Source organism: Ornithorhynchus anatinus, chromosome 19 (assembly GCF_004115215.2).
Source record: "Ornithorhynchus anatinus isolate Pmale09 chromosome 19, mOrnAna1.pri.v4, whole genome shotgun sequence".
Taxonomy (NCBI): domain Eukaryota; kingdom Metazoa; phylum Chordata; class Mammalia; order Monotremata; family Ornithorhynchidae; genus Ornithorhynchus; species Ornithorhynchus anatinus.
This window is the reverse complement of record NC_041746.1, coordinates 21,705,053-21,728,559: the sequence shown is the minus strand read 5'-3', so window position 1 is coordinate 21,728,559 and position 23,507 is coordinate 21,705,053. Positions and strand designations below refer to the sequence as shown.

General features: G+C 43.7%; 1 protein-coding gene across 7 annotated transcripts in view; it reads right to left on the bottom strand.

Moving 5' to 3' along the window:
- The window catches only part of MYO6 (myosin VI), a 157,517-nt gene that overhangs the window by 63,585 nt on the left and 70,425 nt on the right, over positions 1 to 23,507 (bottom strand). For 6 of the 7 annotated variants that reach the window (XM_007670712.4, XM_029047068.2, XM_016228076.3 and 3 more), the window contains exons 6-10: positions 22,668 to 22,773; positions 14,349 to 14,404; positions 12,135 to 12,232; positions 7,958 to 8,122; positions 2,900 to 2,980 (exon numbers count right to left, since the gene is read on the bottom strand). In XM_007670712.4, the coding sequence (XP_007668902.2) occupies positions 2,900 to 2,980; positions 7,958 to 8,122; positions 12,135 to 12,232; positions 14,349 to 14,404; positions 22,668 to 22,773 (506 nt within the window). Of the gene's footprint in view, positions 1 to 1,198; positions 1,208 to 2,899; positions 2,981 to 7,957; positions 8,123 to 12,134; positions 12,233 to 14,348; positions 14,405 to 22,667; positions 22,774 to 23,507 lie in introns of all 7 variants that reach the window. The other variant, XM_039914738.1, reaches the window with a different exon arrangement.

Below are 23,507 nucleotides of genomic sequence, written 5' to 3'. Positions count from 1 at the left end.
GAAATCAGGATGCAGCCCGGTAAGTATTGATTAAAAATTTAAAGTGCAACCCTCAGCAGGAGCACGGCACTAATTCACGTTAGCGACATGGCAGGAGAAAGGCACCATTTTCACCATCGGTGAAAGGGTAGAAGCTCTTTTTGTGGCCTAACAGATATTCTGGAGGTCGCTGTGATGATTGGGAGAATATCTGAAGGTCAGGAATAGAGTCGGGAAAGCCCAGCACTCAATCGATCGGTCGTATTTACTGAGCGCTTCCCGTGTGCAGGGCACTGTATTAAGCGTTTGAGAGAGTACAAAGCATCCGCCTAACAGACACAATTCCTGCCCTCAAGGAACTTAGAGTCTAGAGGGGGAGACAGATGTTAATAGAAATAAACCATGCACACGTATGTAAGTTCTGGGGCCTAGCAGGGGACATGTGACTGCCCGGAAGACAGTCTGGAAGTAACTGCAAGACTTTTCCTTGCCACAGGTGTCCTACACATTGGTAGGCGATATATAATATTGAGCCTATGGCCAGGGATTCTCCAGATGAAGAGAGGCTGAAGGCGGCAGGGACCAGTTTAGAAATATCATGGAATCGACCTGGACACCCATCAAAAAGAAAGCTTCTTGATCTTTCTGAAAAATGTCACGCTGTTAGGGAAGCAGCACGGCTTGGCGGCTAAAGCATGGGCCTGGGAATCAGACAGAAGGTCTTGGGTTCTAATCCTGGCTCTGTCGTGTGACCTTAGGCAAGTCACATCACTTCTTTGGGCCTCAGGTACCTCATCTGTAAAATGGGGATCGAGACTGTGAGCCCCACATGGGACAAGGACTGTGTCCAACCCCATCGGTTTGTATCCACCCCAGCGCTTAGGACAGTGCCTAGCACATAGTATGCACTTAACAGATACCATAATTATTATTACTGCAGTATAATCAATCTTATTATCCAAAATGAGAGAAAAGAGTAACAATCGCATGCAGCAAAAAGCGAGTAGAGACACCCAGTTATTTTTAGTCTAGCAGTTCGGTTCCAAAGTTCCGGGCATTAAGCAATGCTTGATTTATTCCATAAATTACCTCAGTTGAAATAAAAGCAAAAACACGGAAATATTTCTCAGACTAAAAATACTGCATGCGACCGAAAAATCCACATCACCCAGCTTGGAGAAACACCAAGAGAATTAGTCTAGTTATACAAAATGATCACCTCATTTTCCTGATAATAATGAAAAGACAAAAAGTGATTTCAACAAATTAATGCAGGGATCAACCGAATTTATATGCATGCACATCCTGAACAAGATTCTTGGTAGAAAAGCTCACTGCAGGCCCCAAAACCAGAATTGTGCTTTCCCTCTCCCCTTCAGTCCTAGTTATCCTTTAATGAGGGGCTTCTGTTCTCGCTAAACTCCACGTTCAGGAAAATCTGTGCTGAACACAGGAGTTTTAATATTACGCACACGTGCACACCTCTGTATTTTTTCTTCTGACATTATAACCTGCTTTAAAGCTCATACTGACAGGCAAATAGTCCCTAACAGCATTCCAGCCAAAAGGTATTGTGAATATCTATTATTTACTAATGCCCGGTCTCATCTAGACTTTAAGGTCCCTCCATAAACCAAGTTCTATGGTTTATATCTGACTTTGCTCTACCGCAACGAGGTGCAGACATTCCGTTATTTTAGTGGGGGAAAAAATAACCTTAATCTAACAAAGTGGTGTCCAGTAACTAAGTTTCTTTCAGGAAAAAAAATGATGTTACCTGCTGCTTCTTATACATACGTTTTCTAAATTAAAAATTACATATTAATCGTCACGTACTTTAAACCACATTTTGAATTTTAAAAAACACGTTCACTTTTGAACCGAATTATTGTAGCTGTTCAGTTGGAAATCCCCTACTAATATGAGTAGAATCGTTATTGTCTCATCTGGCAAGCATGTAAAAGGACACAATTTAGTCATGGATTCAAAACAACAGAACAAAAGGGTAATGTAATAGGGTGACATTTTTAGTTTCCAGTAGCTGTCCAATGAAACTAAAAATAAAAGGCATATTACATTAGTTTATTTGTTCTGTCCTGTACCCATGGCTAATTCGTATCTATTTAAACCTATCCGATGCAACTTTGAAAAACGTACGTGGAAATTTTACTATTTGCAAGCTATTGACGACAGGAACTACTAACATGATTTCTTGAATTTCTGTAAAAAGAAAAATTAAGCTCTAAGTAGACAAAAAACAGCATTTATCTCAACCTGACTCTAACATTAAAATTTAAGTCATTCATTTTTATAGTAACCAAATTTAACTCCAAGAGAAACACAAAAGAGCATATCTATACCGAAAGCTCCAATTCGTTTTCATCACTAAATGACAGAGACAAACGCCCCTACCTAACTACTGAAAAGGATGAATACAATATTTGTAAAGACCTTTAATAAGCTGCAATATTATAATATGACGGTCGGCTCTGAGGAGTGCTCAACAATCTTCTGCAATTACTTTGATTCTTTTAACATCTAGTCTACCTTTAATTATCAGCCCAAGGACTTCGGCAATTATAAACAACAAAATTCTTCAGGAGGGTAAACAAGACGTGGCAGTGGGAGGAGGTTTGAGGAGGGAGGCTGCAGCTCTTAGCCCCACACAAAGCGGGAAGGGAGGGATGGTCTGCAGTCACAGAACACAAGTATATTTATGCTCACATGTGGTAGCCCCGTCTGGGGAATCGCAGATAAAATAAGGGAAAACATTTAAAGTGACCAGCGACGTCAAAATCAAAATGCTCCAAATAACCCAACTTAATTAAGGGACAAAAAAATGACCAATGTTTTCACTGTCTTCAGGATTTATTTATTTTTTTGACAAAACCATCTTGATAGAAAAGTAAATACACTATACCTCAGGACTTTTGCGATTCTGTAAAATCTGTTTGTCGGTTTCTTTGCTGGCAAAGAATCTCGTGCAGCCTCGATTTAAATACTGTAGCGAAGGAAAATAAAGACATCAAATTACAAAGTGCAAGAAAATATAAGGAGAAACTGCTCTAATGAATTTTGGAGTATTCCAATCTGATTAACTCTTATACAACACATCTAGTGTCTTAATTAGGTGTTTTCCCTTCCGCATCACATACCACAAAATATTTCAAAGGTTAAGCGCTTACTATGTGCCAGGCACTGAGGCAGATATAAGATAATCAGGTTGGACCCAGTCCACGTCCCGCATGAGGTTCACGGTCTTAATCCCCATTTTCCAGATGAGGGAACTGAGGCACAGAGAAGTGAAGTGACCAACCCAAGATCACACAGCAGACAAGAAGAGGAGCTGGAATTAGAACCCAGGCTCTTCCAACCGGGCCCACGCTCTTTCCACTTGGTCATGCTGCATCCGTTACCTCATCTGTAAAATGGGGATTAACTGTGAGCCTCACGTGGGACAACCTGATGACCCTGTATCATCCCCAGCGCTTAGAACAGTGCTCTGCACATAGTAAGCGCTTAACAAATACCAACATAATTATTATTATTATTATTATCTCAGCAGCCAAGGAGAACAGAAAGTACGACAATGCATGTGCTAAAGAATGGCAGTTATCTCATATAACTATTAAAAATTACCTTAGGAGGGAAAAACCCCCAAAAGTATTTATTGAGGGCCTTCCGTGTGTGAAGCATTGTACTAAATGCTTAGGAAAGTATTATTGAGTTAACAGACATCGCCTCTGCTTTCAAAGAGCTTACAATCTGGCAAGGGATGCAGACTTTAAAATAATTTACAGATAGGAGGAGATAGCAGAGTACAAAAATGTGTGTATAAATTCTAGAGAGGAGTAAGAATAATCAAAGCGTTTTAGGGATGTAGTGGGAACGTACGCAGGAGACATGAGAGATTAATCAGAGAAGACCTCCTGGGGGAGGTGTGATCTTATAATGGCATTGAAGATGGGTGGGCTGTGATCAAATATGAAGGGGGAAGAGAGCTTCGACTAGGAGAGAGGGTGCGAGCAAGGGGTCGGTGGTGAGAGGGGAGAGAAAGAAGCGCAACGAGTAGGTTGGCTCAGGAGAAAAGCCGCATGTGAGCTGGAGTGTAGTAAAAGAAGAGAGTAGATTGGAGGTAGAGATTGCCTGATTGCCCGAAAGCTGCTAGAGAGGAGTTTCCGCTTGAGAAAGCACGGAATTGGCAACCACTGGAGGTTTTGGAGACCTGCAGAACGGTGCTTTTGAAAGATGATCCAGGCAACAGAGTGAATTTTATGGTATTTGTAATGCGCTTACTTTGTGCCAGGCACTGTTCTAGGCACCAGGGGAGATACGAGATCAGTAGGTTGGCCAGAGTCCCTATCCCCCAGAAGGCTCGCAGCCTTAATCCCCATTTTACACATGAGGGCAATGAAGCCCAGAGAAGTGAAGTGACTTGCCCAGGTTCACACAGCAGCGTGGCTAGCGAAGCAGCATGGCTTAGTGGCAAGAGCACGGGCTTGGGAGTGAGAGGTCGTGGGTTCTAATCCCGGCTCCGCCACGTGTCTGCTGCGTGACCTTGGGCAAGTCACTTCACTTCTCTGCGCCTCAGTTACCTCATCTGTAAAAATGGGGATTAAAAAACGTGAGCCCCACGTGGGACAATCTGATGACCCTGTATCTACCCCAGCGCTTAGAACAGTGCTCTGCACATAGTAAGTGCTTAACAAATACCATAATTATTATTATTATTAAAGGGTGGAGCCAGGATTAGAACCCAGGTCCTTCCGACCCCCAGGCCTGTGATCTATTCACTAGGACACACTGCGTCTCACTATTATGTCTTACTATCGCACTTGATATGCGATATTCAGTGACTTGTGTTTAGTTCCATCCCCACATTGACTTTTTAAGCTCGAGGGCTGGGACCCTATTTTTTCTCTCTCTGAAATAATAATAATAATAATAATAATTATGGTATTTGTTAAGCGCTTACTACGTGTACAGCGCAGTTCTAAGCACTGGGGTAGATACAGGGTAATCAGATTGTCCCACGTGGGGCTCACATTTTTTTAATCCCCATTTTTACAGATGAGGTCACTGAGGCACAGAGAAGTGAAGTGACTTGCCCAAGGTCACGCAGCAGACGAATGGCGGAGCCGGGATTAGAACCCACGGCCTCTGACTCCCAAGCCCGGGCTCTTTCCACTGAGCCACGTCTAGTACAGTGCTCACAGTCAGTGCTCTGTACAGTCCTCAACCCACCCGAATTCATATCGTTGCCCCACACAGATTCAGTTACACCTAAGAGTATAGAGGCAAACGAATACATTCAATGTCACAGTGGTTGCCTGCTACCAAGAGAAGAAACCTACTAAATTACAAATACCATTGTACCTGTAAAGAAAACACGACATTGTGGAAAAGTCTTTGCCTACTTCACTGCAAGTAACGGATAAAAGGGGAAACCCGGAATATCCAAAGTGGACTCATTTAAATGCCATAAAGGAATGACTTAGTATAAGCGAAACCGCGACGGCTGAAGAAATAGTCGGAAGTTTCGCGTCATTTTAGAACCCAGTTCTGAATATCAGCTTGAAAATGAGAAGATAGAATCAGGAGTCTGGCCTTAGACTTAAGGTTAAAACTAATCAATCATTCTTATTGACTGCTTACTGGGTGCAGAGCACTAGAGCCCGGGCTTTGGAGTCAGAGGTCATGGGTTCAAATCCCAGCTCTGCCACTTGTCAGCTGTGTGACTGTGGGCAAGTCACTTAATTTCTCGGTGCCTCAGTTACCTCATCTGTAAAATGGGGATTCACTGTGAGCCTCATGTGGGACAACCTGATTACCCTGTATCTACCCCAGCGCTTAGAACAGTGCTCTGCACGTAGTAAGCGCTTAACAATTACCAACATTATTATTATTATTACTAAGCGCTTTACTAAGGGTAAAGTCAGAAGCAAAGATCTATTTGAAAACACTTCCATGAAATGGGCTTGCCTTTCGATCTAAAAGTCTCTACGGGGAATAGGGGAGCTGTAAATCAGTCTTTGAATATGTTGAAGTGAATTCCTAGTAGTATGAGTTCAATAAAGCATATATTTGTTTTATTAGAGTAGCTGAAACAAACTCCTCCTTTATATACTATTTGTTGGTGAAGGGAACATTTACTTTAGAAATTTATGCTCCAGCTCTTCTGGCATAATAAGTAAACACCGACGTTTTAAATAGTCTATTGAAAATGTTGATTTGGGTAGTTGTCGCCAATTAACTCCCTCAGTTCCACAGCACGTACCCAACATGTCTGTAATTTACGTGTTCATAGTAACGTCCGTCTCCCCCTCTAGACCTTAAGCTCATTGTGGGTATGGAACGCGTGTACCAACTCTGTTATACTGTACTCTCCCAAGTGCTCAGTACAGTGCTCTGCACACAGTAAGCATTTACTAAACGCGATTGATAGACTGATTTTCTAAAACACCCCTCTCCTCCTCTCCTCCAAGACAACAAATGGTTACCCGTCTTCCCTGCATGAAGCAGAAACGCTATCAACTCCGTCCCTCCTACTTATCCCCTCTCTTCTCCCACAAACCTCAACCCTCATTCTTCATTCCTCTTACTCTAACCTACTTATTATGCCTCATTCTCATCTCTCCTACTGCTAACCACTTGATACTCCTCTTCCTCCTGCCTGAAGCTACCCCCCTTCCTTCAAATTCAACCCAACACAGCTCTCCGCCATTTTCCAAACTCTTCTGGAACTGAACTGTCTCAAGAAGACCTTCCCTGATTAATTTTGACACACCCTTGCTTATATTCACTCAACAGTATTTATTGAGCGCTTACTGTGTGCACAGCACTGTATTAAGCGCTTGGAAAGTACAATTTCAGCTTATATTCATCCTACTGACAGTTCTGTTCCTTTGAATAATAATTATAATAATAATGGTGTTTGTTAAGTGCTTACTATGTGCTGAGGACTGTTCTAAGTGCTAGGGTAGATACCCGATAATCGGGTTGGACACAGTCCCTGTCCCACATGGGGCTCACAGTCTTAATCCCCATTTTACAGATATGTTTACTGAGGTCCGGAGAAGTGAAGTGACCGGCCCAATGTCTCACAGTGGTGGACCCAGGATTAGAACTCAGGTCCTTCTGATTACCAGGTCCTTGCTAAATGCTTTTGCATCTAAGTACTCACTTCCTCCCATAGCACTGACAAATTTATTGTTAGAGTTTATCTGCAATTTATTTTCACGTCTGTCTCCCCTGGTCAGGGGAGGGTAAGCATCGGGTTTACTAATTCTAATGCCTTGCTGTTTAGTATGGGGCTCTGCACACAGTAGGGACTCAATAAAAGCTATTAACTGATTGATTAATTGATCAGAGTAGTTCTAAAAACCATAGTTTCCTAGATATTTTATTTAAAAAAGGGCACATGTCAAGTTAAAAGGTTAGAGAGAGGTACAGGCAAGGTGGAGGTGAGAAGATATATTCATTGTGGTTTTGGTTACGTCTGAATGAGATTGATCAACAGCTGAGGTGTTGCCTTGGATAAATATTAATCGTAGGGATAGGGTGAAGGACCCCTCCAAGCACCAGGGCCAAGTGGAAAGCGCATGGGCCTCGGTTCTAATCCCAACTCTGCCACTTGCCTGCTGTGTGACTTTTGGAAAATCACTTCACTGCTCTGAGCCTCAGTTTCCTCAGTTGTAAAATGGGGATTCAGTACCTACTGTCCCTCCCCCTTAGACTGTGATTCCCATGTGGGATAGGGACTGTGTCCGACCTGATTATTATGAATCTTCCCCAGTGCTTAGTTCAGTCTTTGGCACTACAGTAAGCCCTGAACAAATATTACAATCATTATTATTATTATTATTAAGAATCTTGCAGACTCATGGGACAGTAAAACATATCATCTCATATTCAACGGAACTGGCTTCTCGTACAGTTAACCTGCAGGAATAGACAGAAATGTATCTCAATAACTTACCCGGAAATTATCTGGAGAACTCAAGTGCAGCTTTTCTCTAATATCTTCAGAAGCTCCTGCACACAGTCTGTAGAATATATGGTAGTTCCTTTCCTCTTTGCCCTGGACGCAGATCCTGGATTTCTCCAAAAGGTAGTGTGATACAAATCCCCCAACGACGGAATTCTACATCGAAAGAAGAAAAATATGTTAACAATATAACCAAGGCTTTGGTTTTGCGGGGGGTTTCACTGGAAACCGCTCATAGCCCCAAAATGGTTGACCAACTGTTCGGACTTCAAAGACCCAGAAAGGGCAGGCAGTTGGACAGAAAATGGGAAGGAGGGAGGAAACGTGGAAATACCCTGGGGCAGGAAGTGGAGATGTGGTGTCCCAAAAAAGGTCTCGACCCTTTACCAAACATGTGGAGGTGGGGAAGGAAGGGTGAGAAGGAGAAGGAAGAGAAAAGTCCTAGAGAAGGAACTGGGGCCACTCATTCTGTCTCTTTCGCGGCTCCTCCTCCGTCTCCCAGCCCCTAACTATTGTGGGGGGGTCCCTCAAACTTCAGTTCTGGCTCCCCTGCTATTCTCCATCTACAGCCGCTCCCTTGAAGAACTCATTCGCTCCCACGGCTTCAACTACCTATGCGGATGCTACCCAAATCTCCATCTCCAGCCCTGATCTCTCTCCCTCTCTGCAGTCTCAGATTTTCTCCTGCCTTCAGGACATCTCTACTTGGATGTCCTCCAGTCACCTCAAACTTAAAGCGTCTAAAACGATACTTATTCCCCCCGCCCCAAACCCTGTCCTCCCCCTGACTTTCCCATCACTGTAGACGGTACCGCCATCCTTCCTGTCTCACAAGCCCGTAGCCTTGGTGTTATCGTCAGCTCCTCTATCTCATTCAACTCACAAATTCAATCCCTTACTAAATCCTGTCGATGCCATCTTCAGAACATCGCCCAAATCCACCCTTTCTTCTCCATCCCAACTGCTACCAGGTTACTAGAATCACTTACCCTATCTCGCCTGGATTACTGTATCAGCCTCCTTGTTGATCTCCCAACCTCCTGTCTTTCCCCACTCCCGGCCATTCTTCACTCTGCTTGCTGGATCATTTTTCTACAAAAACATTCAGTCCATGTTTCCCCACTCCCCAAGAAACTCCGGTGGTTGCCCATCCACTTCCACATCCAACAAAAACCCCTCACCCTTGGCTCTAAAGCAATCACCTTTCCCCCTCTTACTCACCTCTCTGCTCTCCTACTACATTCCCGTCTACACTACATTCCTCACCTGTAAAATGGGGATTAAATACCTGCTCTTCTGCCCCTGAGACTAATGCATGACTGGGACTGTGGTTGACCTGATTATCTGGTCTTTGCCAACATGCTTTGCACACAGCAGATGTTTAATAAATACCATAACTATTACTATTTTAATATACAGTAAAAAAACCTCTGAGGAGTATATAATGATCCATGCACACCACCATATTCCCTTTGAAGAGAGATATTTTGAGAAGACTGTGACACCAAGAGGTAAAAATAAAAGTTGTTCTTAGTAAAGCGACAGCGAACCGAAGTGCGATCTTTTATTATTAAAATTATTATTATTGATAATCTTCATCACATTTATTAAGTATTTACTAGGTATGCAGCACTATTCTACGAGCAGGGATACATACAGGTTAATTAAGTTGAACCCACTCTCTTTTCTACACAGTGAACATATTATAAGTAGGTGGGAGAACAGGTATTTAATCCCCATTTTACAGTTGAGGAAAAGAAATCGGAGAAAAGTGAAGTGACTTATCTAAGGTCACACAGCAAGCAATTGACAGAGCCGGGGATTAGAACCCGGGTGTTCTGACTCCCAGGCCCGTGCTCTGTCCACTAGGTCACACTGCTTCTTTAAGAAGAATTTTTACATGCTGTGGAAAGGAATGTTGGTCATGCATTACCGGCCACCCCAACGCACTGATAAAATTCCATAGTATCAAAATGTACGACTTTTTAGGAAAGTCAGAGAAGGGAGATTAAAGACCAAAGGTCTAAATGTCCTGTTCCTATAAAATGTGCATTCTAAGGGAACGCGTGCAAGGCTTTCTATACAGATGTCAGTCGAGGCACTGCCTAAAATAGAACATGAGAGGAGAAAAATATCAAACAAAATAAAAATCACGATCTGCAAATCTGGTTGCCGCATCACAAGACGGACATGTTGATGTTGGAATTTCCTGTCGAGAACGATGGGGTTATTTCTGTCTATCCCCTTCCCCGTCCTCCAAACAAAAGCTCTGCAAAACCTCAGGAGCTTTAAATAGCATTCTGTAAACACGAGTCTTTGTAGTTCTCTGCTGGAATTCTTGCCTATTTGTGACATTATTATATCGTTACTTTGGCCATTTTTCTGCCGGAGAGTTGGTTCAGCCATGATCACTTGGGACTTGGAAGAGTAAGCCAAGACAGCTTGGCCAACAGCTACCTCTACATCTCATTTTCCTCTGTGTTGCTCTGAATCTGGCCCATTTTTGTTAGTTTCAGTCCTAGTTCAGTGCTCTACAATTAAGTGGCCCCGATCGGAATTTCCTGATTTATTTTTTTTAAAGGCATCCGTTAAGCGCTTACTATGTGGCCTCAGCGAGTCTAATACCCCTTTAAAGCCAAAGTGACGCCAGCACTGTGCTAAACGCGGTGCGCCACCACCCGGGAAGGGGTTGATTTGGAAGCCACTGTGGTCTTCATCGGTCACATTAACTAGCTACAATCCCAAGTCAGGCTGGCGCAGGACCTTTGGGAAAGTCCTAAGAAAGCTCAACGCTGATGACGTCCCTAGAGTTGTGGTGGACAGGACAACTCCGTTACGCTGTTCTCTCCCAAACACTTAGTACAGTGCTCTGCACAAGGTAAGAGCTCAATGAATACCACCGACTGTTGGATGGCACAGTACCAGCAGGCAACCCCTTCTCTGCCCAGCTGGGCCTAGATCTCCTTCTTCTTCCTTCCCTAAATCCTGTCCTTTCCACTTGACCCAATATAGTAGGGCAAACGGAGTATTTAATAAAGCAGAGGGAAGAAAGCAGTTCCACAGGAAGGAAACTGAAAAGATTAGAACGTTTTGGATTGGAAAGACGCACAGGGAGCACAGGACTGAGGTTTACAAACTCATGAAATCGATCGATGGTATTTATTGAGTGCTGACTGTGCGCAGGGGGGTACCCTCCACCAGAGTGGGTAGACGCGTTCCCTGCCAACAATCGGTTTTACAATCTAGAAGAGGAAAGGAACCTGGCAGATAGTGAACTGTTGTTCATAGAAGCCCAGACCAAGACCAGGGACACATAATAAAGTCTGACGTCAAGATGTTCAAAACAGACCAAAAGGGAATGAAAAAAGGAAATTCACACTGCAAGTGGTAAGGTTTGGGAATGTGTTAGCGTGTTTGCAGGTAGAAAATAAAGATGGTTTAAGAAGGATAAATTCGAGAAGGTTCAGGGAGGATAAATTCAAGAATGATGGGATTCATGATGATTAAAGAGAAGAGTTCAAGATACATCAAATGCAAAGAGGACGACAGACTGACTGCTCCCGCTTGCATCCTTGGAGACAAAACACTGGGATGAGTAGGATCACTGGGCTATCCCTCGATCTCATCTTTCTCACCGCCGACCTCTCGCCCACGTCTTACCCCTGGCTTAGAACGCCCTCCCTCTTTATATCTGACAATTACTCTCCCCACCTTCAAAGCCTTAAGAAAAACACATCTCCTCTAAGAAGTTTTCCCTAACTAAACCCTCGTTTCCTCTTCTCCCATTCTACATCACCCTCGCGCTTGAAATTGCACGCGTTATTCACCACTCCCTGTGCCCCACAGCACTTATGTACATATCCGTAATCTCCTTATTTACATTAATGTCGGTCACCTCCTCTAGACTGTAAGCTCACTGTGAGGAGGGAACGGGTCTCCGAACTCCGTTCTGTTGTACTCCCAAGTGCTCAGAACAGTGCTCTGCACACAGTAAGCTCTCAATAAATACAAATCGTTAATTGGGCTCACCCTGCCTGGCACTGCCTAAGTTCTTGTTTAGCACGACATGTGAAAAAAGTGAAGGGAGACTTCTGTTTCTCATCAAACACCACGCAAAAACTAAATTCATTTCCATTCAGGATCTGCTCGACAGGAAAGACAAGCTCACCTTTTCGTTGAAATGAATTTCAACAAACTTTCCAAAACGACTGCTATTGTTGTTACGGACCGTCTTTGCATTCCCAAAGGCTTCCAGTAGTGGGTTGGCTGTTGATAAGAAATGACAGACTTAAAACGATTTTCCTGATCAAGAGTATTGATTGAGTGCCTTCTGTAATTGTGAGGGCTGCACTAAGGCTTGGGTAAAGCTCAGTAGAGTTAATGGACACATCCTGGCCCTCAAGCAACTTACAATATTCTTGTCAAAAGAATCACACCACTTGTTCCACAGTACTAAAATGTATTAATAACTGATAATAATAATAATAATAATGCTGGTATTTCTTAAGCGCTATGTGCAGAGCACCGATCTAAGCACTGGGGGAGGTACAGGGTCACCAGGTTGTCCCGCGTGAGGCTCACAGTCTTCATCCCCATTTTACAGATGAGGTAACCGAGGCACAGAGAAGTTAAGTAACTTGCCCACAGTCACGCAGCTGACAAGTGGCAGAGCCGGGATTCAAACCCATGACCTCTGACTCCCAAGCCGGGGCTCTTTCCACTGAGCCACTGAGCCACGCTGCTTCTCGTAACTGATAATGAAAAGCCGTAGTAACAAAAAATTTCAATAGAATTGTTTTACGTCTGAACTATTTTCCTGTTAACACCAATGCATTCAGTGTTGGGAAATTTCTATTAAAAAAAGCGACTGATTTTTTGCTTCTCTACTTTTAGGGATGCAAACTTTTTCACGAGAATGCAAATCCACAGTTTTTCCTTCTTGTAACGCAGAATAGATTAGCTTTTAAAAAATGTTTTCTCAGATTTAAACTATCTGTACATCAGCCCTACAAGCAGTTCTAAATAAGAATGGAACTACCCTAATAGAGGGAGCCTATTCCTACGTGCGAGTGTATCTTGTGAGACGCATATGTGACAGAGACTCCTCCATTTCACACTGTTTCCTTTGGCCTTAAAGCTTAGAACCTTGCTGTGCTAATAGGTTATTATTATTTTTACGGTATCGGTTAAGCACCTACTATGTGCCAAGCACTGTTCTGTGCACTGGGGTAGAAACAAGTTAATCTGACTGGACAAAGTTGCTCTCTTACATAGGGCTCAGAAGTCTGTCTTTGACTACGGGCCTGCCCTTCGGTATCAAGAAGCTTAACACTCATTATCCTCGACTCCTCCCTCTCATTCAACCCATTTATTCAGTCTGTCTCCAAATCCTGCGGGCTCAACTTTCACAACGTCGCACTTATACCCCACCTTGACTACGGCATCTGCCTCTTGGCTGACCTCCCGGCCTCCTGTCTCTCCCCATTCCAATCCATCCGTCACTCTGCTGCCCATATCGTTTTTCTAAAAAAAAGCTCAGTCCGCATCTCCCCGTTCAAGAACCTCTAGCGGTTGCCCATCCACCTCATCAAACAGAAACTCCTTTATCATCCGGCTTTAAAGCATTCAATCGGCTGATCCCCTTCTATCTTACCTCACTGATTTCCTCCTACAACCCAGCCTGCTCGCTTGACTCCATTAATGCTCACGGTACCGCGATCTTTTCTACCTTGGCGCTTAGCCCCTTTGCATATCCTCCTGCTGGCCTGAAACTCCCTCATGCTTCATATCCGACAGACCACCACTCTCTCCCCCTTCAAAGTCTTATTAAAATCACGTCTCCTCCAAGAAGGCTTCCCCCCCACCCCAAGTCCTCATCTCCCTAATACCCTCTCCCTTCTGCTTCACCCATATATTTGGATCTGTACCCATTTAAGCACATGATATTCACCCCACCCTCAGCCCCAGAGCACTTACGTACAGCTCTGAAGTATATTTCAGAGTGTGTCCTCCCCCTCTAGACTGTAAGCTCCTTGTAGGCAGGAAACAGATCTACCAACTCTGTTGTATTGTGCTGTCCCAAGAGCTTATTACAGTGTTCTGCGCACAGTAAGTGCTCAATAAACACTACTGATTGCCTGATAACGTTCTCAGCCTCTTGCTTTGAGGATCCTGAATGCTCTGCTCCCTCTGTACATAATCAAGGTGTGAACCTTAGTGGTCAGAAGACTAGACTTTTAAGGACCCTGAGTCCATTTAAAAACAACTAATAAGTAGGATATTTCTAAATACGGACACTGAATGCCTTAGGGACTATATTTCGCACATCAAATTTTGAGAAAAAGATTGAACATGCAGATTTCTTCCAAAAAGAAAATAATACCTTCGACAATTCTGTCATCGATATCTTGACCGGTACCATAAGATTCAGTCAGGTATCTGAAAAAGAAAGACGATGACTATTTAGCTCCGCATTTTCACAATGATCCTAATATTTACTACCTGGCAGCTAAAATCTCATTCAGCAATGCAGCTACAAGTATAAAATTAAATCAAAGGCAACATTTTTAGAACCAATTCTTCATTACAAATACTTTTTGCCTATTTCAACTATTGCTTTTTGTAATAGTCACTCCTCAAATCAAAATACTTTTCAGAAGAGCTTTAAGTAATTTGGTTTTGTATTCAAATTCATAAAGTCACAATTGGAAAGTTCATTGTTCCATCAGATTTTAAAAATCTTTTGAGTTCCACTATGACCCGGATCTCACGGGAAGTTGACAGACTCCTGGAAATGGGCTTTCGTTGGATTGAAGCCTTTACCAGTAGAAATCCTCAAAAATACACACATCATTTCCGACTTGAAATATTTTTCTTGTCTACGATAGAGATGGCACTCTTAGGCCTAAATGAATCATTAAAGCTATTCTATTCAGTAGTTTTCCCTTGTGCAGTCTAAAAACTTTACTTTGTATCAGATGAATGTTTTCCATGTATTTACTTCATAACAATAACTGTGGGATTTGTTAAGCACTCACTATGTGCCTAACACTGCTCTAAGAGCCAGAAGAAACAAGATAATCACATCAAACAGTTCCCGTCCCATATGGGGCTCACAGTCTAAGCAGCAAGGAGTACAGATATTTAATCATCATTTTACAGATGAGGCAAAGAGCGGTTAAGTCGAGAAACAGCATGGCCCAGTGGATACAGCATGGACCTGGATTCTAATCCCAGCTTCGCTACCTGTCTGCTGTGTGACCTTGGGCAAGTCACTAAACTTATCCGTGACTCAGTTACCGCATCTGAAAAATGGGGATTAAAACTGTAAGCCTCCTGTGGGACAACCTGATTACCCTGTATCTACCCCAGCGCTTAGAACAGTGCTCGGCACAGAGTAAGCGCTTAACAAATACCAACATTATTATTATTATAAGGACTGTGCCTAGCCTGATTATCTTGTATCTATCCCAACACTTAGTAGTAGAGTGTCGAGCACATAGTAAGCGCTTAACAAATACCACTAAAAATAAAAGGTAAGTGACTTGCCCCAGGTCACAATAAGAGGCAAGTGATAGAGCTGGGATTAGAGCCCACCACTAGATCTCTAAATTTCATAAGATGCTAAATAGAGTATTATTGAAAAGTTTCTCTTCACTAGATCCCTAAAGGAATTTTTGTCTCTACATGTTCATTGTGGAATTAAAAACCCAGGATTTAAATCACAATTTGCAAGCAGGTCATTTACTGACACCGATTTTCCCTTACACTTGGAATAATAACCCTTTATTCATCCTGAGCTCAGCCCTAGAGGAATTACTCTCATCTCTAGACTCTAAACTCACTGTGGACAGGGAACATGCCCGCTAACTAGAAATAATAATAATAATCACATTTGTTAAGCACTTACTATGTGCCAAGCACTGTTCTAAGTGGTGGGGTAGATACAAGGTAATCAGGTTGGACACGGTCCCTGCCCCAGCTGGGGCTCACAGTGTCAATCCCCATTTTACAGATGGGGGAAACGAGGCCCAGAAGACAAGGGGAAGAGCCAGGATTAGAACCCATGACCTTCTGACTCCCTGGCCTGTGCTCTAGACGCTACGCCATGCTGCTAACTCTGCTGTGCTGTACTCTCCCACTCAGTAGAGTGCTCTAGGAATAGTACGTGTTCAATAAAAAGGATTGAATGATTATTATATATCCCGACTCTGCCCCTTGTCAGCTGTGTGACTGTGGGCAGGTCACTTCACTTCTCTGTGCCTCAGTTCCTTCATCTGTGAAATGAGGATGAAGACTGTGAGCCTCACGTGGGACAACCTCATTCCCCTGTATCTCCCCTAGCGCTTAGAACAGTGCTCTGCACGGGGTAAGCGCTCAACAAATACCAACATTATTATTTATGGATCGTATGGATAAAAAGTATTGATTGCATACATATCCAGAATTTATTATGGATATTATGGATATCCATAATTTATTGTAATGTTTATCTCCCCCTCTCCACCGAAAGCCCCTCGTGGCCAGGGAACGTGTATACCAACTCTGCGTATCGTACTCTCCCTAGTGCTTACTTCAATGCTCTGCACAAAGTAAGTGCTCAATAAACACGATCAATTACATGAAAAGCAAAACCATGACGACTACAAGCTTCCCCTTTTCAGGGGTAGCCAGGGGCATTTTAGGATTAACAGCACGCGCAGTCCGTTTTTCCAGTCTTCCCTTCTATCACTGCGATTGACCTGTGTATTTAAATCCAAAGGTGCGCCACCGAAGGATAGAAAGTAAGCACGGAAGGCTGGAGCTATTAAGAATGTAAAAATGAGAAGCATCAGGACACAGCCAGTGAAACTGAACTGTGGCAAAATTCTATCTGTAGTGATAAACAATAATAAATTGTGATATTTGCTAAGCGCTCGCTGTGTCGAGCACAGTCCTAAGCACTGGGATGGATACAAGATAATCAAGTCCCACACAGAAGGGGTACTGAATCCCCATTTTCATTCAGTTGTATTTATTGAGCGCTTACTATGTGCAGAGCACCGTACTAAGCACTTGGAACGTACAATTCGGCAACAGACAGAGACAATCCCTGCCCAATGACGGGCTTACATTTTGCAGGTGAGAGAACTGAGGCACAGAAACGTTAGGTGATGCACCCAGTGTCGCACAGCAGGTTTGCGGCGGGGCCTGGATTAAAACCCAGGTCCTCAGTTTCCCGGGCCCTACTCTTTCCACTAGGCCACATGGCTTCCCTGAAAGAAATCAAGATGGGTCTTTGTTGTTTCAGCTGGGAGTTACTATTTCAGGCCCCTCTCAGGGTGGCTCTTGGAGAGTTTCCAGTCCTCTATATTGCTAATATTTTTTTACTAGAGAAGAAAATGAAAATATCCATCAGATCCACCTTAATCCCCGAGAAAGGTAAAACCAAGACAGGATTTGTAAGAAGGATGAAAACACAGAAAAACAAAAAATGACTTCCTGAATCATTTTGAAGGAGGAATCAATCACAACCACATCTGTGGAAAACACAGCGTCATCTTTATAACTCTGATACCTTATCTAGGGAAAAAATAGAGAAGCAGCAGCTAAAGAATAGTATCATAAATCCAGGGGAAACAGCTACTGCAAAAGAAAAGGTACAGTAGAGAACTCCTTTTTCAGCACAAAAAACTCTGACGGGGATATGTGGTTTAGAAATATTATCCTAGTGCAAAGAAAAGTAATCAAAGGAAGTAGTGTGATCTAGCGGAAAGAACACAGGCCTGGGAGTCAGAGGATGTGTGTTCTAATCCTGCTCTACCATTTGTTTCCTGTGTGACCTGGGGCAAGCCACTTAACTTCTCTGCGCTACGGTGACTTCATCTGTAAAATGGGGATTAAATCCTATTCGCTCACACTTAGAGAACCATAGGGTCCAGGGATTGTGTCCGCCCTGATTATTTTGTATCTACCCCCAGTGTTAAATACAGTGTACGGCACAGAAGTGCTCAACAAATACTATTACTACTCCTGTTATTGGATAACGGCCATCAATAACCCTAGATCCACTCAGTTGAGGGATGGAAAGTGAGGAAAGAGAGGTTGGCTGGAGTTGGGCATTATTTTTTAAACAAAGGAGCTGTAAAATAGGATTTTAAGAACAATGCTTAGCACTTGGTAAGAGAAGCAGCGTGGCTCAGTGGAAAGAGCATGGGCTTGGGAGTCAGAGGTCATGGGTTCTAATCCCTGCTCTGCCACTTGTCAGCTGTGTGACTGTGGGCAAGTCATTTAACTTCTCTGTGCCTCAGTTACCTCATCTGTAAAATGGGGATTAAGACTGTGAGCCTCACGTGGGACAATCTACTTACCCTGTAACTACCCCTGCGCTTAGAACAGTGCTCTGCACATAGCAAGCGCTTAACAAATACCAACATTATTATTATTATTATTATTTGTACCTATTGTTTCGTAAAGGGGCTCAACCCGAAGTTCCAATCAATCGACAGTATTTACTGAGTGCCTCCTGGGGTCAGAGCACTGTCCTAAGCCATTAGGAAAGGCACAATCCTTGACCTTAAGAAATCTGCAAACTAGTGAGAGAGACAGACATTAAAATAAAGGAAAAAGGTAAAATGGATATGCACATGAGTGAGTACTTAGCCATAAGGTGTTCTGAAGTATTACTCATGGTTTGGGCCGGGGGGGGGGGGGGGGGAGGTTTGCCTTTTGTTTTTGTTTTGTTAAGTGCTTACTATGTGCCAGGCACTATGCTAAGCACCGGGGGTAGATGCAAAATAATCGTTAGTCCCCGTCCCACATGCGGCTGGCAGTCTAAGTAGGAGGGAGGAGGACATAATCCCCATTTCACAGATGAGGTAACTGAGGCGCAGAGAAGTTACGTGTCTTGCCCAAGGTCACACAGCAGTCAAGCGGTTGTGTGGGTGCCTAGGTGTGTAACTTGAGCGGCAGCACTAGAGGAGAGTTGTGGGGGAATAAGAGCCGGAGAGAGGATAAATTAATCAGGAAAGGTCTGCTGGAGATGTGATTTCAGAAGGGCTCTGAAGAAGAGCAATCACCCTCCCTCTCCGTAGCCGACAGACGGTCACTCCTCCCCCCTTCAAAGCCTTATCGAAGGACGCCTCCTCCAAGAGGCCTTCCCAGACTAAGCCCGCCTCTCCTCTTCTCCCTCCCCCTTCTGTGTTGCCCTGATTCGCTCCCTTTTTTCTCCCCTCCCTCAGCCCCACAGCACTTACGTCCATGTCCGTATTTCCTTTATATTAATGCCTGTCTCCTCCTTCTAGATAGTAAGCTCAATACGGGCAGGGAACGAGTCTGCTAATTCTATTGTACTGTCCTCTCCCAAGCGCTTAGAACAGCGCTCTGCACGTAGTAAGCGCTTTTTAAATACACTTGATTGATTGATAGTCTGCCGGATGGGAAGGGGGAGGGAGTTCCAGGCCGGAGGTGGGATACGCCAAATGGAGGGACGGTGAAGAATGATAATAATAATGGGATCTGTTAAGCGCTTACTCTGTGCCAGGCTGACGTGAGAGGAAGGCAGAGTGTGAGCGGGGGTGTACTGGGAGACGAGAGTGGATAAGTAGGAGGAAGATAGCTGACCGAACATCTTAAGACTGATGGTCAGTCTCTTCACTAAAACCTTAAAAAAAAAAAATACACAGACCCATCTGAAAGAAGATTGTTTAGCCTCCACATCGAGATGCCTTATTTACCAGAAAATCGCCATCTCATAAAACCCCAATACCGCTGTTGTTTTTATTTGATTTCATTTTTGATCTTATCCTATCTTGAAAAGGACAGCAATATTTGATACCCCCCCTTCGTCACTCTGTAGACTATCAATCAATCGATGGCATTGATCGAGGGCTTACTGTGTGCAAAGCACTGTACTAAGCGCTTAGGCTCTTAGACTTAGCGCTTAGTCTCTTAGACTGTAAGCCCTGGGTGGGACAGGGACTGTGTCCAATCTGACTATATGTTACTGTACTCTCTCCCCAGTGCTCTGCACACAGTAAGCACTCAATAGCCGCCATTTTTTAAATGGTATCTGTTAAGAGCTTACTATATGCCGGGCTCTGTACTAAGTAATGGGGTAGATACAAGTTACTCAGGTTGGACACAGTCCACGTCCCACATGGGACTCCGTATCTGAAGCCCCATTTTACAGATGAGGTAACGGAGGCAGAGAGAAGTTAAGTGACTTGTCTAGGATCACACAGAAGACAGGCAGCGCACCTGGGACTAAAACCCAGGTCCTTCTGACTCCCAAACCACTAGACCACACTGCTTCTCCTGCCATACCCCAGTGCTTAGAACAGTGCCTGGCACCAAGTAGATGCTCAAGAAATAGCACTGCCTTTATTATCATTACTATTCATATTTTTCTATTAATAGGACACAAAATGCTGAGTAGTTTTTGAGCTCCATCGGGGCCAAGTTGGACTTCAGTGGATATCGATTCTGAAAGGTGACCTTCAGCACAAGTTTCCAAAGAAAGTTTCAGATTTCCCACTCTTCCATAGCCACGGTTCCCTAGATTAGTACGCGGTCTCGTGCCGAAGAACCGAGAAGAGGCCTTAAGGCCTTCTGTGTAAAGGAGTTTCATCGTCCTCCATTTTTCAGGTGGACATTTAACATCACTCAATCAGGGGTCTGATGAATGGTCAAAGAGCTCTCTAAATCAATGTCCAAAGTGAAGAGTCAGATTGAGTATAAATCCATAATTAAGTATAAGTATGACTCACAAGACTTATGAATATAAGTCCAAAGTGGTGTGGGCTGATGGAGGGGGAGAAGGGCAAGTGATGAATGTCATTTTTCTCTGTACCAAAAAGAATATTGCAAAACCTTTCTTCATTCTTTGGCCCATTGATATTTTTTCTCTGTCAGACAATGTGCACTGTGTCGACTTGTCCCTGAATTCATTCATTCATTCAATCCTATTTATTGAGCGCTTACTGTGTCTAGAGCACCGTATTAAGCGCTTGGTACAATTCAGCCACAAATAGAGACAACCCCTACCCACAACGGGCTCACAGGCTAGAAAGGGGGGAACTTGAGACGTTGGATATCAGCCTTCGACAAATGGTGGTTTACTTCACTATTCAAACAAAAACAACAGTCTCATAATCTCTCCGCCTCTGCTTAAGGTGCTGACTTTGGCTACCGTATCAAGCCAACTAAAACAAATAGTTAAGTCACTATTTCCTGCTTCCTGTCTGCTGTTTCCCTATCTTCTATAGGATTCTCTGCTAGTTGATCTTGATTTTCGGTATCTTTTAAGGCCGTTCTCGAGTGTCATTTATGACTGCTAGAAAACGCTTTAATGCTCATTGAGTAGCAATCCAATAAATGCTAAACAGATCGCCAAATTAATTATGGCCCTACGTGGATTTTCAATGAAAATTACATTAAAATTTTAATATGGGGGTATTATTGATTAGAGAGGTTTCAGAACCCTCCTGGGTTAGGCCGATTTTCCCGAATGCTGGGGTCAGAGGTGGAAATGTAGATTTCTAGGGGACCCTCAAGTTCTCCCAGAGATAAAATTACTGAACCTCCAAGGACTCCAAGGATCCATTTTCCCTAAGTTCCGTAGATTTCCTTCTACAGTGTATGCGAAATCAAATTTGGGGTGATCTTTGTCACAGAACCCGAGTCTCTTAGAGGTCCATTGCTGACTCCCATTAGCTGGGTTGTAGTAGGAAATTAGCCAGGGTAAGGTAGGAGGGGGCAAGCTGATTGAATAGTTTAAAGCCAAAGGGAAGGAGTTTCTGTTTGACACGGAGGTGGATGGGCAACCACTGGAGGTTCTTGAGGAGAGGGGAGAGGAGGATGGAACGGTCAGTTCGCTTCGGGGGTGCCTTAAGGAAAGGGAAGGGGGCAGAGAGATACCAAATTCCTGGTGGCAGGGTTCTTCTGTACTCCCAATCCACCAGCCCTAAAGATGAGCTCTGGGCTCCCCCACCATCACAGTGGAGTCACTTACGAACGCTACCCGAAAGGCTCAGAACTTTCTGTCACTGCACGTAAGCGGCCTGCTCTCTCTCTCAGCCAGTCAGTCGATCGTATTTATTGAGCACTTACTGGGTACTAAGTGCTTGAGAGAGTAAAAAATACAACAGAACAGACACATTCCCCGCCCACAATGAGCTGACAGCCTAGAGGGGGAGGCAGACATTGATGTCAATCAATAAATGAAGATCTGGACATAAGTGCTGTGGGGCTGGGAGGGGGGGATGATTAAAGGGGGCGGGCCAGGGTGACAGAGGAGGGAGTTGAAGAAAAGGGAAAGAGGGTTGAGACAGGGAAAGAGTCCCCACCCCCATGCCTGAGAAACGGCAAGGGGAAGGAGCCCCGGATCTTCCGACAACCGGAAGCAGAGAGCTAAATGTGTCGGCCGTCGGACTGTCTCATTGTTGTCCAGAGATAGCAGGAAGCCGTGTTATCAGGAAGCTGAATCTGGCCCTTTTTTGAATCGAGCTTCAGTTCCTTAGCAGTGGTCAAGGGTCATTACGCCACCGTGGTGATGAATTAGGATCAGGTCAGTAGGAAAGATCCCTGACGCCCCGGTCGCTTGAAGCTGATATTTTCAGAGGCGTTAACGACCTTCGATGAGCTCCGACTTCACAGTGACAGTCATATGTAACGATGCTAATGATCTCTCCGTTCAAAGCCATCTGAGAAAATGAACACTCACCTCAAAACAAATTTTGTGTTTTCTGTTTTGCCAGCCCCCGACTCTCCAGATACAATGATGGACTGACTCATCTTTAGGACCTTCATGTCACGAAAAGCTTTATCGGCTAAGATAGAATAAGGGGCGGGGGGGGAGGGCAAATTATTAGCGTGAAACGTATACAAAGCCGAGATCTACAAAATCCTTCTCCTTCTCCTTCTCTACAGCCTTTATCTTAACTAAAATCGGAATGATTATTCCTAGAGAATTCATAAATACAATGCTTTGCACACAGAAAGAGCTCAATAAATATGACTGAATGAATAAATGTCTATCTGATTACTTAATCTTTCTAACTGAAGCTAATAGGCAATATGAGAGTCACTTGGCAGAATGAAATTATTCTGCGCACGTAGGAGCAATACTATTAAGCAGCAACTCTGTGCAAAGCACTATGCTACGCACTGGGAAAGAAGTAATGGGTAACATTAGATAGGGTAGCTGTGCTCAACAGGCTCAAAATCGAGGTACACAGATGGAGAAAGGGGCCTGGTGACATACACTTAAGGAGAGATGAAACAATAAAATGCTAAACCAACAATGAAGACAAGGAAAATATAAAAAATGAAAACTATACTATTGCAAGGGGAGCAGGAAGTTGGGCTCCTCGGGGATCAGACTGCAACAGTCACAGCTGTGTGTGTGTGTGTGTGTGTGTATTTTTTAGAAGTGCACAGATGTGTCTCCGTGTATGTGTAATATGTGTAAATTAGCTCGTCCTAGACTCTAAGCTCGTTGTGGGCAAGGGATGTGTCTGTTATCTTGTTGTGCTTTACTCTTCCAAGCGTTTGGTATAGTGCT